At 36.7% G+C, this 16,190-nt stretch overlaps 1 protein-coding gene across 1 annotated transcript in view; it reads left to right on the top strand.

Moving 5' to 3' along the window:
* SYT10 (synaptotagmin X) overlaps positions 1-16,190 on the top strand; it is a gene marked incomplete at its 5' end in the record, with an annotated part of 21,239 nt that overhangs the window by 3,031 nt on the left and 2,018 nt on the right. Inside the window, 3 exons of the mRNA XM_010185630.1 lie at positions 3,355-3,919; positions 14,950-15,070; positions 15,231-15,402. Of these exons, the coding sequence (XP_010183932.1) occupies positions 3,355-3,919; positions 14,950-15,070; positions 15,231-15,402 (858 nt within the window). The remainder of the gene's footprint in view (positions 1-3,354; positions 3,920-14,949; positions 15,071-15,230; positions 15,403-16,190) is intronic.

The raw sequence follows: 16,190 nt of genomic DNA, 5'->3' as shown, positions 1-16,190 counted from the left end.
GGGAAAGCATTAATTTCTGCTTAATTAGAACAATATCATTTTCATAGCTCTCAGTAACATGAAAAGTCCTGCTTGTTAAGAAAAAAAAAACAGCTCTTTAGTCCTTGATCCCAATTAACCAGTAAACTTTGATAGAAGAAGTCTTGAATCAATGGTGCTCATTTATAAACAATTTTGCTCTGTGTTATTGAGAATTACTCTTCCCAATACTTTGTGAAAGTACTCGGTAATGTAGCTTCTATGATATTCCTTTCTTCCTTTCTTCAAGCATTCACCTGTATTTTCAAAGGACGTGCTTTTTGCTTTAGCATTAAGTGGGAGAGGAGCTTGCTCAGCTCTGCAAAGAAGTCTGTTTCCAAGCAGCACAAAGGCAAAAGTGAGGTACTTGTGAAAGTTAAGGTTAAAGTAAAGCAGATCTGTTGACTTCAGTGATTGCAAGAAGGAGACAGCAGCCTCTCTTCTGTCTAAATAACATAAGTTCTGGTGTCCATTCCTGAATTTGGTCCAAAAGATTAGTCTAATGTCATTTAAAGCTAGACCAGAGTGGTCCCTCGTAAATATCAAGTCATATCATAAATCAGCATCCTATCCTTCTTTCTTGTCTTACATGTGTCAGTCTTACTGAGTTAGAAATCAGCTTTATACTGTCATTATTCCTATGCAAGCACAATTTTATATTAGAGGTTTACATATAGATTTACTGTCACTCAAAAGGTATTTGTTCTAAATTATAGGAAGCATGTCCGTTACAAGAGTGCTATGTGTAAGAGCCAGTAGGGCTTGAAGTACCTGGATTTGCATGCGTCTGTAACTTTGCAGCATTTTCACAACGTGGTTGCTGACATCCTTGTAGTTCACTATCATAGTCATTAATTCTTTTGTTATTGCAGAACAAAGGAAGATAAATATGTTGCCATGACAACAATGAAACATCTTAATAATTAACAGACCAATTAGCTATCTTGGTGGAATGCTATGACTCAGAACAGATACTAGGCACTATGTAATTAGGACTTTGGCTTACTAGAGCAAAAGCGGTGCTGGCTCCCACAGGGAACAGCCGCACAGCTGCACTGTTACCTAGTGACATCTCACAACATTGGACACGTTCACTAGTAGATCTTACATGCATAAAGTTTCAAAATTTGAAACAAGTTTTGTAGAATTCATAGATTTGGAGTTTTATATGTTACTTTTACAAGCATTAACTCAGATTTTTGTAAATGCAAGAGAAGTTGAGAAAAAGATAATTTGTCAGGTATCCGTTTTCACTCAAATTGGAAGTGCCATAGAGTCACCTCCACTGTTTCCTCTGCATAGACAGTTTTCTCTACTGCTTGTCTATGACAGAGTTTGAACATGATTATCTGGGCACCTCGATACTACAGCTGCAGATGTGAGGAGCACTCAGGAAGGCCTACCTGCACAGGTTTCATTAGCATAGATAGAAGCAGCAGTAACACAGGTCTTCTTCAGCTTCATTATGAGTCAAAGATACTAGAGAACTAGTTCCTAAATTACTGCATGCCCAAACATCTATTGCCACTACATTTTGGGTAGAGTTCGGTTCCTTCCCTGTGTTTAGCACACCTGCAAGGCTGGACTTCTCGGAGGACAAAGACACAATTCACTTGTCCCTGAGGACAATATTGTACTTTTCTGACTAGTTAGGGCCTTTCACCTCCTCATTCCATTCTAGTGTGGACATACTATGAATTTGTCGATTTTTAACAATTAAGAGAAAGGAGGATCTTTCAACTTGTCTGTCTGTGAAAAAAAGAAAGGTAGAATGTGTAATGAGAGGGGTGTATTATTCATCTAAATTTGAGATCAAAACACCTGGATTTTTTGGAGCTACTTCAAACCTAGACTGTGAAGTTCTCCCTCTCCTATTCTTGTGTTACAATAAGACTGCTCCCTGCACCTACCAGTACTGAAACAGCCAAAAGGGGAAACATTCTTGTCTAATATTTATTGGCTGCAGATTACCCTCTTGTATCTCTGCTCAGCTGAACTGCAGTAGTTTTGTGCTTCATGCCTTCTGCAACCACTTCACTTACAGCAAAAATACAAATAATATCTCTGAAATGAGTCCTGGTTGCTTTCAAATGTACAATTTGCATTTCTGATTTAAAGAAAGAAACACACAGCTGTGACACCTCTTGTTTTCAGAACACAGCACCACAGGGAAACCAAGCAATAAGGCAAAGCTGCATTTGGCATTAATAAGCAATTGATTGCATAAAGCAGAGGAAATTTTGACAATTAAATTGTTTTTTAATGGCAACTAAGTATGCTCACAGGAGGAGGTAGTGAGCTTTTCCAGTACAGATTGTTGGGGTAATGAAGTACCAAGGAAATGCGAAAACATCCAAAAAATTAAACTGGACAGTGTGGTCATAATGATATCTGCTAATGATAAATTTTCTGAAGCTTTTTGACCAGAGTTTTTATACTACTGTAAGGCTGTCTGACATTCCAGGGGTTCGATTTCAGTCTTAGTAGGAAAGGCAAAAATTTCCATTGATGTTCATTAGTCAAAATAAGCCCATAAATACATATGCTTATGCAACATTGCATTCAGAATTGCAAGGATTTAAACATATTGTTTCTTGCTAGGAGTATAGGAATCAGCTTTCTAACACACTACACAGCAGAGTGTGAGAACAAAAAGGGAAAAAACCTATCTCAGGAAAATATTAACCAAAACTTTGAACTGTATTGCAGCCAGAACGAAATGTTCCCAGTATGATTGGAGAAGGCAACCCATACCTCAGCGTAGCAAATACCAAGCAGGTGTATATAAAATGTTGTAGGATGGCAATGCACTATGCTGAAAACCTGCAGACATAACTCTGCATGGCCTTTTCAGATGCCTTTCACAGTAATCAGTGGGAAGCTTGGTAAATATTCAATTGGAAAACCACTACGGAATGCCTCCAAAAACCAGGAAGCACTGGTGATAATTTTGCAAGTGATTTTTTTTTTCTGCTTGATAATACTTTACTCAGGCTTTTGCACAGTGGGACCAAGAAATGTTGTAACTGTCAACTTATTCTGTGAATGACTCTGAATTCAGTTTCAGCTGCATAGTCTGAAAACAAGATTATAAATTTATGTATTGTCAGGACACTGGGTGTCTCTTGGGCCAAGAAGTTAATTCTGAATGATCATTTCATCTGAAGGATGTTTTAACACTTCCAAAACATTTTGGGGAGAATTGTTTTAAAATTATTTTAAAGAGAGGAACCCTTACTAGTTTGGTTTTCTTGTATTTTTTACTTAGTAGTAGCCAGATCTTTTCACAGAGATAATCATGGCTCATTTTGTGTGTGTGTGTGTGTATGTGTGCAGGCACAATTCTTTCAGGAGGCACTTGCCAAGGCAGATGCAAGTGTCCAGTGTTGATTTTAACATGGGGACAGATCCGATTTTGCAAAGGGGAGAAACGACAACCAGCATTGGGAGAATAAAACCGGAACTCTACAAACAGAAGTCTGTGGATTCTGATGGGCAACAAGAAGATGTGAAAACATGTGGAAAACTTAACTTTACTCTTCGGTATGATTATGAGAATGAACTTCTGGCTGTCACAATTGTCAAAGCCTTAGATCTGCCTGCTAAAGACTTCACAGGAACATCTGACCCCTACGTTAAGATCTATCTGCTTCCAGATAGGAAAAAGAAGTTTCAGACACGAGTTCACAGAAAGACATTAAATCCTGTCTTTGATGAGACCTTTCAGTTTCCTGTAGCCTATGATCAACTCAGCAACAGGAAATTGCATTTCAGTGTTTATGATTTTGACAGATTTTCTAGACATGACATGATTGGGGAAGTTATTCTTGATAACTTTTTTGAAGTCTCAGATCTCTCCAGAGAAGCCAATGTATGGAAAGACATCCACTGTGCCACCACAGTAAGTAATGTGTTCCAAAAGCATTAATGTGATATTTTCATTTCTTTTTTGTAGTCTGCGGCAAAGCATCCTGTTTATCATCAGAGTTTGGAAGGGGAAAAAAAAAGTCAATATTTTCCTTTGAGCATAGGAATGCTTATAGGAATGATGCTTAGGAAGCTATAAAATTTAATTACTAAAAAAATCTTCTGGGAACATGCCATCACCTTTATGGCTTACTGTGCAAATATAATTAGGTTTATTAGTTGAATAGTCTGTCATGAAAGTCACTGCTTACAGAGAACATTTAACGTTTTCCTGTTAGCAAAACACCTGGTCCTTCAAAATGACCATGTATTAAGGAACAGGGCCCGTCCCGCTCTTGATAGCACATTTTCATAGGTTGTGAATCTTGTGAAAGAATTGAAAGAGGCTAAAAATACTTGAATTCTAAACTGTTCTTTGCTGGCTTCCCTGTGCTTAGGGTCCCCAGTAGGTGCATCTGTGTTGCTTCTGGTTATTAGCAAAACTCAAGAGGCACAAGGAAGTAGAGTTAGGAAATATAAATTACTTGTTTACTGTTGCAAGCAAGAAAAGGAGGCTTGTGCATGGATGACAGGCTACCAGCAGGAAAACCACCAGTCTCCAAACATTGTCTTTATTAACCTTGAAATTCAAACTCATCTTCCCTGGCTGGAATTTGAGGGAGGGGGAATTTAAATGGTAGATTGTGGGAGTTTTTTTGTTTGTGGGGTTGTTTTTTGTTTTGTTTAAACTACTGTGCTATTTATATAGAGGTTTTCCCATCTCTTGTTCTGTGGAGATATCCAAAAGGGTCTGAGTAGTCCCTGTATGGGCTGGGCTTCCACAGTAGGGATGAGCAGATGGAGCAGTACTAGACACTGGTTCAGTGATGGAAGCTTCATACCATCCCTTCAATAGAACTGGAGACTCCCTGTGCCCCTTTTCCCAAACGTTTTCATGCTGTTCATACCTGATAGACAGGGAAGTCTAGGTCTGCATGACTAGAAAGGCAAAGAAGACCACCAGTCTCTCCAGTTTGAGCATAAGCACTGTGTTTCCTAAAAGAGGAGAAATATTAGGGAGTAGAACATAGTGGAGACAATTTTCAAATTTGAATTCACAAAAACAGGTAGCTATTTTAACTGCTGGGTCTACCAAACTGGTCTGAACAGCCTCCGGAACACGTCTAGAAAACCACATCTTTGTATGCATAGTTTTATTAAGCTCAGATTTCAGGTAAATTTAAGAACTGTGTTCTCAAGCTTAAAATTGAATCTGTGTTTAAGGTCTTGGAATAATAGCCCAGTAACATTTTTTTTTAAATTTTCTAGCTTTGATATTATCTTTAATACTTTAGTAATTATTTAAATGCTCACTGGCCCTTTGCAACAGGTGTGTGTGAGATTTTTAGCTGATAACTAGAATGGTTTCAGCAAATTAGAATCCCTGGACTGTTCATCTCTAGTTTTGAGCAGATTGAAATGCCATACCAAATCATACAGCTGGGAGAGATACTAATATACATCTGGATGAAAGTGGTTGCTAATCTTAGCACTGAATTCTAATTCAAGTTTCTTCCTCACTAAGGGTTAGTACATGCAGTTGTAGTGCTTAATTCACTTTGCTGTGTTTTACTGTGTATGAAGTTTAAGAGAAAGCATAAGTTTTGGATTGTGGATTTGGAAGGTGGATTGCAACCTTTCAGCCAGTATAGTTTACAGTATTCTGTGTCTGTCAATAAGTTGTCTCTGCTTAAACCATTAACAAAAACACATAAAATCAAGGTATCTTCTGATATTGGGTGACCACATCAGCTTTCACAAGCCTTACACCATTCTCAAAAAATTATACAAGAAACCGACTGAATTGATATTTCCTGGCAAAATGAAACCCTCCTGTAAGATGTCCTGTTACTATATGTGCTGCCTTGTGTTTTACTTCAGCTGTTTCATGTAGATTAAAATTGGTTAGTAATAAAGGTTTCTAGTTCTGCTCTTTCAGAAGCCATAAGATGAGGGAGCCAATCCTGCACAGGAATAAACAGTGAGTAAGATGTTAATCCATGGAGAATTACAGTCTTAAGCACCAGATCTAACATTTACCAAAGTCACTAACTAGCAATTAAATAACTAACAAATGCTTGCCAGAGTCAACTGGACTTGGATTAAGCCTGCAAAAAAAAAATAAAGAAGATCCAGCTGGTTCAACAATTAGGGAAAAATAACAGTACTGCAGGCAAGTATGCTTTGGTGTTTGTAAAGCATCCTTAAAAAACAAACAGACTGTCTCAGTGGGAAGGTGCTTACTTACTCAGTAAAGCACAGGAACCAAGATGTCATTCTGCAAATGTGTTTCTTTCATGCCTTTTCCTTCTTCACCTCTGCTCTTCTTGTATGTTCTGTGACGTTTTTCAGCCTTTTGTTCAGACATGCTTCCTACACACAGTGGTTTGCTCATGCTGTTGCTAATAATAGGTGGTAGAAAATGGTAGAAGTGATAGATCAGCGGTTTGGTCCAAAACTTAAGAAACACAGCAGAAGTAGCCTCTTGTTAGTTTTGAGTGTTTTACAACTCTTCCATAGTCAAGAATTTTCTATTCAGAATGTAGAGTAAGAGCCAAAAAATAATTCCTGTTACCTGCTTGGAAAGAACCTATTTTTATGAAACAAGGCTCTGCAGTCTTGGAGTTGAACACCTGCTAGACAGATTTACCAAGGAAATTAACTGCAACATTTTACCAGCGAAGAAAGTTACCACAGGAGATCAGGAGATTCTCTGCTATGCAAAGATTCTCTGTCAGTAGTTAGCATTATTAGCATCATTTTTAAAAGATTTGCTTGCACATATATAAAGAGTTTTTATTTGGTACAGGAAATACACAATCTAGGGAAAATCAGACTAGATGGTTGTACTGAGTCCTTTTGGCCATAAAACCAATGACTATGGGAAACTACAGTTTAAATACCTTTTTTATTTTCACTCATGATAGTAATTTGAAACTATTTTATAGATGTGCCCGATTGGCCCCCCCACACGCTCATTTTTATTCTTATGGTTTTCAACTGTTGATGTTTATTCATCTTTTATAGTTTGTATTTTATTCCTTTAATTTTTCATTCATGTAATTATTTCTCTGTTATATGTTATGTTGAAAACCTTCAGCTATTGTATAATATGTAGCATGTACCTGTTGTAAGTGCTAAAGCATTTTCATTTCTTAATGTTAAATTATCAAGGTAAATTTGGTATAAAATCAGTTGTGGAAAGAAGTGTCCTAGATATCTGATTATATTAATATCTTATACATGGGTGATTGAATTTTCAATAAATCATTTATTTCTGTTCATTTGATTAAATGAAAAAAAACAAACAAAACTCAGGAGGCAGCTTTGGACCACTTGTGAAGATTGTTCAGTATATTGGAATACTGTAGTTCTTAATACACTTTATGAAATTCATAACATCAAAGGCAAACAAATAATACCAAGTGGATTGTTTAGCCAACATATCTAGTTTCTGTTTTGTGTATGAAGTGCTTGTGAGTTTTGTATACGTTTCTGAGGTGGTGTCACTATCAAAATATACCACATACTTTGAAAAACTTGTATGCTGGAATTGCTGACAAGCACTTAATTGAAATAGTTAGTGTGGTAAAATTGTTTAGGCAAAAAGTACACCTCTTGTGATCTAACACTTTCTGGAAGTAAAAGTTTATGAACTTCCTATTATACTTCTTAAAATGACTGATTGCTTTGGAAATCTCTGCCTCTAACGTCATGGCCTAAATAAATTGGCAAGTGACTGTCACAAACAATTGTTTTCAAAAAGTGTTCTGTGACCTCTGTTAGTGTAACCAATTATAGGAAACTATGCAATTGGGGAAAAAAATATAGGACTCAAAGTTTCCAGCCATTTCCAGCACAATAGAAGTCTCTTGGGGATGTTAGTCATGGAGCTGTCATATATTTGTAGCCTCCTGAATTATCACATGTAGACAGATGGAACTTGATTATTATTTAGTTTTCTGATACCAGGCATTTCAGTGCTGCAATTTTCTCATTTGTGAAATGGGACATAAAAGAAGGTTTTGTAAGGACACAGACTTCATGTGATGCCCATGATGTGTGATTTTTGTTTCTAAAGCACTTGCACTCTAAGTGAAGAGTGTTGCTGGAAGAGACAGAAGTGCTCACATACTTTTTTTTTTAACAAGCAGAACAGTAACATTTGTCTCAGTTCATTTATCTCAAACACTTCCCAGAGTAGTATGGCGCACAGAATGCCCTGCTAGATGTTGGCCTCTGTTATGGGAAGAGATTCTTCTGACTTCCTAATCTAACAAGAATGAATCCCACCTCTGCAGTTCACCCAGAGCAATTGTGGGCATTATATTCACTTAGTTTTCTCCACAGTTCACTATTTAGTAAATGGTCAAAAAATGGCACACCTGACCTTAGTCTGAGTAAGGCAATAGTTATATAGAGCTGACAAAAGTATGTCTTATGGTAGTCAAACTTTGAGACCACATTATAAGGACTGTCCTCTTTCTTAGTGTTCAAAGAGCAGCACTGTCAGGAAATGTTTTATCACCAGCAACGTAGTGGACTTTGCCCTACAGTTAACCATTCTCATCAGAATGGACTTGGACTATTAGTCTTTCTGTAAATCTGCATAAAAGCTTTAACACAATGTTAAACAGATGTGGAAGAGTAAAGGCTTATCAGTATAGAAACATTTAACATCTCTATAATAGGAACAGCCCCTTCAAAGCCTAGAATAGCTAGCACTTCTCATTTCTACTCAGGGTTGGTGATATAAAGGATTCATATGATCATCTGCTGCTGAACAGGTGAGAGAATACTTTAGGTCAGTCTTTTTAGGAAGCATATTGAGATTTTTCATTTAGGTTTGGGGCTGCTTTGGGTCTGGAGGATAACTAGAAAAGACGATGCAGAATAGGTGGGTTTCTGCCCAGTTACTGAAAGCAGGGAAGGTTTCTATTATTTAATGTTTCTTTTCATTTGAAAAAAACCCACATTATTTTAATATTCTGCTTTTGTAGATGCAAACTGCTACTTTCAATCTACCTTAATAGTAAGAAATATTAGATGAACGAAGAATATGTTTTCCTGACGGGAAGTTGATATCTTTGTGTCCAGGCAGTACCATGGTAGCTATGCTAAGGTGTATGGCCTAACTGACTTGCTATGCCTTCTGAGCTCTCTGAGTTTCTCACTGCGAATAGCCTCTTTGCAGTCAATGCACTGCTGCTTTGGAAACACATTTTTGTATGGGGAGCCAGATACATTTTGGTTTGTTCACGTGCTGGTAGATGCCACGGTTAGTGCTCAGAAGTACCTCTGTTTTCAGCTGTTCTGAAGCAGGAATGGGCTTCCTTGCTGCCTGGCAAGATGAAAATACCCCTCTGGTGCAAAAGACAGATGGTTGTGTACAGAGGGAGTGACAAAAGAAGCACCCAGGAGGCTTCCTGGGGTGCTGTTGAGCACATTCAGCCTGCTGGACCTAGCATGCTACCTCAGGGAGTCCTCTCTATGCAATCAGGACTGCAATCAGCATCTGTGCTTACCCAGAGCAATCAGGATGGCAGGTGAAAACAAGCATTAGGCCTCCACAAGCAGAAGATGCAGTCATTAGAGAGCAACAGGCCCCACCGCTTCCATGCTGTCTTCTGCAGAGGCATGAACAAACACAAACCTCATTGATTCATTTCCCAGGATAACAGGTTAATCAATACATGGTGCTGGGAGGAAAAAAAAGAGCTGCATTCGATATGCAAAGAATAACAGGAGACAAAAATAAATATTAACTGTGGGGACAAGGTTTTCAAAGTAAAATCCTCTGCAGAGGTGGTAGAATTAGCTCTGCAGTTCCAGCTTCATGTAACTTTTGACAAATTTTGTGTTAGCATAAATACCATCAAATTCTAAATGCGTAGATGAGAAAACAGACTGATAGATTTCTCTACTGCTCTCTCCTATCAGTCTTTTAATTCTTCGTCTGTACCTCAAAACCAGAATGACTTAATACCTTCTTAGCTAACAGTCTGAGGGGACAGATTTCCCTCTTCTTTTCTTTCCATCCAACCCCCAATATTTATCATTGTATTTTATTTATAGGATGACAAGTAATGATTTTAAACTGAAAGAGGTTACATTTAAATTAGATATTAGGAAGAAATTCTTCACTGTGAGGGTGGTGAGACACTGGAACAGCTTGCTCAGGGAAGCTGTGGATGCCCCCTCCCTGGAAGTGTTCAAGGCCAGGTTGGATGGGACTTTGAGCAACAAGGTCTAGTGGGAGGTGTCCCTGCCTAAGATCCAAAGATCTAGTTCTGCCAATGCATTTTTCTTTAAATTTGTATACTATACAGAAAAACAGTTTTCAGGGTGACTACAGGAAGCAGCTAAAAGTCTAGGAATGTAAATGCCTGAATAATTTTGAAATCTAGGAAATTATTGTTAGTACAGAAGCTTACTTAAAATATAGCAGGAAAATGAACAGGAAAAAAACCTGCAAATTGCTTGTTTAGGAATCAAGTACAAAATAACTTCATGCCTCCCTTAGTGTTTTTGCTATGCTACTGTCACATGCAATCTTTAAAACACCGTTTAAATTACAGTTAATAAGAAACTAATTCTGTATATTAAAATTGAAATTAAGAATTAAAATGATGCTGTGCATTATGATAATCTGAATGACAAAGTAACAACAAGGAAGTTTTTGAGATAATTTTATTTTTAATGAGATTAATTATGCAAATACTTGTTATTTTAACCATGGAAATTAATGACACTCTAGTAACAATAAAAGTGTATAGTTTTTTTTCGTTCCAGTAACATTTGCATAGCTCATTGTAAGAATCCATAGCAAGTTGCTCTTTTAAGACTGTTTGAAATGCAAAACTTGAAAAATTAGGGGAAAAGAAGAAGAAACAAACCAGTAAAAATACTCTATTTGAAGAATATGTATTCTGTAGCTAAAAAAACCCAAATTAATCTGAATAGCTGGCATATACATTTGAGATCAGTGTTTTCTTTGTTTTATTTTGTTCTACCATGGCCGTACCAAAAAACTGATTGTATAGTGAGGTAAACTGGGAGCCACAAAAATAACTGAAGCTGGTATAGCGCTTACCACTGTTCTAGTTCCTTAGTTCTGTGTGATGACTTGTGTACACAAAAGGGAAATAAATGAAGACATATGCAGTACAAGCGATGCTTCCTTTTACCTTAGTGTAGCTGTGTTCAATGCTGGTTTTTCTGTACCTGTTATTGGAAGTCGATGGTGGGGAATCATTACAAGCATCTGTAAAGCTATCTGTTAATTGAAATCAAGGTTTAATTTAAGAAGAAAAAGAAAAAAATCAATATAAGGCTAGGACAGAGATAAAATGGCATGGGAGTTACCCAAGTAATGTGCAATATTAGGTGAATATACAATACATGTAAGACAATCTGAAGCATAGTTAAAAATTTTTATGAATGGCAACCACTAGGTCCAGGCTTGTGTCTTCTGAGTTGTGTTTTGTTTGAGGTGAACTGTAATGCAAACTGTGATTGCTGAGGGCATTCTGTTCCTTGGCTTCTGCAGATTTGCTGGTACGAAGGGATCCTGTCAGTTTACTTCACCTTGTGATTGATTTCCAAAGAATATTTGTTTTAATGATGCCTTTTAATATCTTAATCTCCAGTTCCCCTATGACTTGTAGAGTTTCTAACAAAATATAGCCATTTCACTCAAGTACGAAGAAAGACCACCAATCTCAGCAGTTACTCAAGAGTAGAAACTTAGTAAAAGTACTAGGAGTTTCTAGTCCTTACTAACCAAAAAGACACTGTCTACAAAACTGTTCACAAACATCAGATGCCACAACTAGTACCAAATTAAGTTAAAAAGATAAAATCATCAGAGTTGTTTAAAGGATTCTGAAAGAACTTGTATTTTAACTCAACCTGGATATCATGGAAAATCCTAGTCTGTGGTGGCAACCTATGACAGCCAGTTCTCTCCACCGGAAGGAGGGTTAAATGGTGTCTACAGACTAGCGCAGGGTAACTACTAATTTTATTTCTAGCCCTTTGATCTCACAATTAGTGACTCATGAATGTCTTCAATATAGACAAGAATGCCTATTTGAAATAATATCTATGATATTCTACTGCAGAATTTAAATAGTGCATAAAGCAACATGAGATAGATATTTCAGGGCAGCACATGTCATATTCTTTCCAGGTATAGATCATAAATGTCAGAAAATACCTGCATAAACAGTGGATGGGTAGAGCCTTTTCAACATCCTAAACCCAACCCTTACCACTTGAAACTGAGTAGTCCATACACAGGTTACAGAGGCCTGGTAACTTCAGTACATCTGCTTTTTGGACAGTCTCCTGTGCAGAGTGAAAAGACTCACCTCATTTTTTGGCCAAGCATTTATTTTAATTTTTGTTTGTTTGTTTTGCATTAAGGCATCCTGCTTGTTCATTGCAGGGTCAAAAGCACTGGGTTTGATTACAGGAGATTTTAACACTAGTAAATGGTGTTCAGAAAGGAAAGAAAACGAACTGAGCATAAGCCTCAAATAGTTGTCATGTTTTTAAGCACTGATGCTTTTCTCTGCTCTTCAAAAAAGTTTGGTAGAGCAACCACCATATAGAGGTTTGCAAGTATTTTGATCAATGCTTCTTTTAAGGTATTTAAGTCATGGTAAATAGTCTGTTCATATTCTTGTTCGACATTTTTGCTCACCAAAACCTTTGAGTGTCTATCCAGTTTATCTTCAAAAAGTAATAATAGAATACTCAAGTTCATACTTCCATCTTGCAAAAAAAAGAGATTTTTTCTCTATTCACCTACAGAAGTCATTTCTCTGAAGAAGGAAGAATTAGTCCTTTTTATGAACTGCTCAAACCATCTTCATCACATCTCTCGACATAGACCTTAAACTTTGAAGCACTGGATGTGGGGGAACTATATTTCCTTTTCAAACAGAAGAGTAAGATATCTTTGACATATGGATATGAGGAACAACAATTAGGCTCTGAATTCAGAAAGTAATGCTAGTAACAGAAGCTGTGCTTAAAACATTTCAGATACGACAAAAACTGTAAAATAAAACAGAGAGCACTTGCTACTTTAACAAATTAGTGCAAAGAATTACACTTAATTTGTTCAAGTTAATTTATATTTTCTGTCATAGAAAAGTGAGTTTGTTAATGTATTCTGGGGCACAAAATTCTGTATTCTGTGTGGCAAAGTAAGGGGTTGAGCTAAGGAGATGTCAAATAGCTGTATTTATCCAATGTGGACTGAATTAGTTACATTATTTTGAAATCCTGATACATCTGAAATACTGAAATCCTGACAAGCAGGAAATTTGCCCACAGCGCATGTTCACATGCTTATCGATTGATAATTGTTATTTCTCAGAACAGAATCCCAGCAAAATGATTGAACATATGAATTGACTAACCTACTCAAAAGTCAATATTTTATTAACAGTGCAACAGAGAACTTAAAGCTATTCTAAAAGTGCATTCTTCAATCTAGAGTCTGCAATGCAGGGAAAAATAAAAACAACCAAAGACCAAAAAACCTAAAGCATATGATAAAGTCCATATTTACTCAAGAATGATTTGAAGTATCTTATTTCAATTTAGACAGAATATTAACCTGAAAGAAGTCAATAGAACTATTCATATAAGCAGCAGAAAAATGTGAACAAGAAGACTCAATCTATCTCATAACTATAAGCACTGTATTTGTCATCTACACAGTAACCATTGTTTTAGTATGTATCATTTAGAAATATATCATGCTTGCCTTTGGATGCTGCAACAGCTGTACAATAAATCCAGCAGTTCGCAAACAAATTTGTACTTTTTGGGTAGCTGTAGATTTGACAGATAAAATATTGAAGTGGAGATTTTAAGAATAAGCCTTTTAGTAGTCAAAAAAGGTCCTTTGAGATGACATAAGTATACCTGAGAGTGGCTGCCTTACAGAAGTTAATTCCTTACATGCTCCTTACAAGCTCATATTTAAAAATCCCGAGTTGTTCTTAACATACAATTTTCTTTGGGCTTTTTTTTGAGGGGGTGTATTTAAAATCTTAGAAGAACAGGAACATTTTAGTACACGATGTACATCTCAACAACTAAACTTTTGTGGTATTAGAATTATTATGTAACTGTGAGAAAAGGGAAAATAAGAACTGATGGAACCTGTCTTCCTTAGATTACATTTCTCAAGTGTTGTAGCGTCTGAACTATGTTGCAACATCATATTGAATGAATTCACAGCACATAGTCTCAATGTAGAAACTACCTCTTATCTCTTATCAAGATCCATGGACCTTATCTATCTTTCTGATTATATTATCCTCCAGAAAGTTACTGTTGAGCAAGGAAGGTCATAGGTGCCACTCATTTTCTTTGTTTTTCTTCTAGAACAAAACTACCCCTCAAAGCACAGTAAGACTAATAAAGCTAGCAACTTTTACAAGTATATTCGTATTTTCAAAGCACTTAGAGAAAATAAACTTTTCATATACATACATGTGTGCAAAAATAAATTTCCTACATAAATTTCCGTGGCTAAAAGACATGTAAAAGTATGTGATCTAAATATCCTACCACATTTCTTTCTTCTGGCAATGATGGAGTCTGAATCTTTTCGAGAGCAGAACTTGGCATTCTTCATTCAGCACCTTCATTTCTGTGGATTCAACACAAACACATCAGGAATCCAGAAAGCTTTGGCTCTGCATTTGTGTTTATTTCTAAGTTTAATAATTCTAGATCCTGTCCCTAAAATATTATCCTGTTGATACTCTTTCCTTATTTTATAGAAATAATTTCTGAAAATTGTTTGTGACCTCATCAAAAGCATCTGAAGCGGCAAAAGAAGTCTCTCCATGTTATAAAGGAAACTCTAAATTCTTGCATGATCTGAACTGAATTGTTGGCAGCATGGTCAGATTTCTTATCACTGCTTTTCTTTTTCAGGAAAGCATAGATTTGGGTGAGATCATGTTTTCCCTTTGTTATTTGCCTACTGCTGGAAGAATGACATTAACAGTCATCAAATGTAGGAATCTCAAAGCAATGGATATAACTGGCGCATCAGGTGAATCTACTTCTTTTTTAAATAACAAGTCAGAGTCTCTAACATATTTGTAATTTTTTGTCTTATCAATATAACATTCCTACAAAAAAATATTATTCTTATGCTACACATTTGAATGACTTTGAGTCCAAATGCACACAACTGATTATCTGTTACTCAGATCCATATGTCAAAGTGTCACTGATGTGTGAGGGTCGAAGACTGAAAAAAAGGAAAACGACCACAAAGAAGAACACGCTCAATCCCATTTATAATGAGGCTATCATCTTTGATATCCCTCCAGAGAATGTGGACCAGGTCAGCCTCTCCATTGCAGTGATGGATTATGATCGGTAAGCACAGTTTACTTTCTGACCTTCAGTGAGAAGTTACTTGATCATTGCCAGCAACTGCTTGCCTTCTTCTTGAACTTTCAAGTAGGTTCAGTGTCACGAAAGTTTAAGCCTTTGGGTCTTTTCCTGAAGAGGTTTAAAGCTCCCACACCTTTTAGAGCTCAGACCATTTTATCTCTGTCACAAATAACTATGATTAGGAAGAAACTTGGCTTAATTTTCTTATAGACCATTAACCTTAGCATGCATTTCTGTCCCCATCCAGTGGGTGGACTATGTAAAAGCTTTATAAATCAGGTATGTGTCCCAGTTTAAAAAAGGCTTTCACACTTCTAATTTCTACTTAAATGACAAGTATTTGAAATAAAAGAAAATTTGGATAACTAGAAAAGTATTAGTTGCTAATTACCGTATTGAACTAAGTTATAATTAAATCTTTTGTTGATTCAGTAAAGAAGCTTTGTATCCTTTGGGTTCAGCCCTCACTGATAATAAGTCTAATCTTCAATTATCTGTGTCCTTACTGAGATCTGATAGAAAGAGTCTCCTGCTTAGCAGGGCTCAAGGACTGCAGGTTAAACTAGACAATGACTGACAGAATCATGCCTGAGCCAAGTCTGCTTCATTCAAATGCTGTTAGTAATGAGCTCTTGAGATTGCAGGGCAAATAAACAGTGAAAGTCCAATTTAGTAACACAAACCTTCAAATTGTTTTTCCTTGCCATCAGATTTCTGATTGTCCTCCAACTTCTGTCAGGAAGAATTTCTCAGATGTGAAAGGGGCACTT

This window comes from Mesitornis unicolor, unplaced genomic scaffold (assembly GCF_000695765.1).
Source record: "Mesitornis unicolor isolate BGI_N332 unplaced genomic scaffold, ASM69576v1 scaffold15830, whole genome shotgun sequence".
Classification (NCBI taxonomy): domain Eukaryota; kingdom Metazoa; phylum Chordata; class Aves; order Mesitornithiformes; family Mesitornithidae; genus Mesitornis; species Mesitornis unicolor.
The sequence above is the reverse complement of the archived record's forward strand: the minus strand, read 5'-3'. Positions and strand labels throughout refer to the sequence as shown.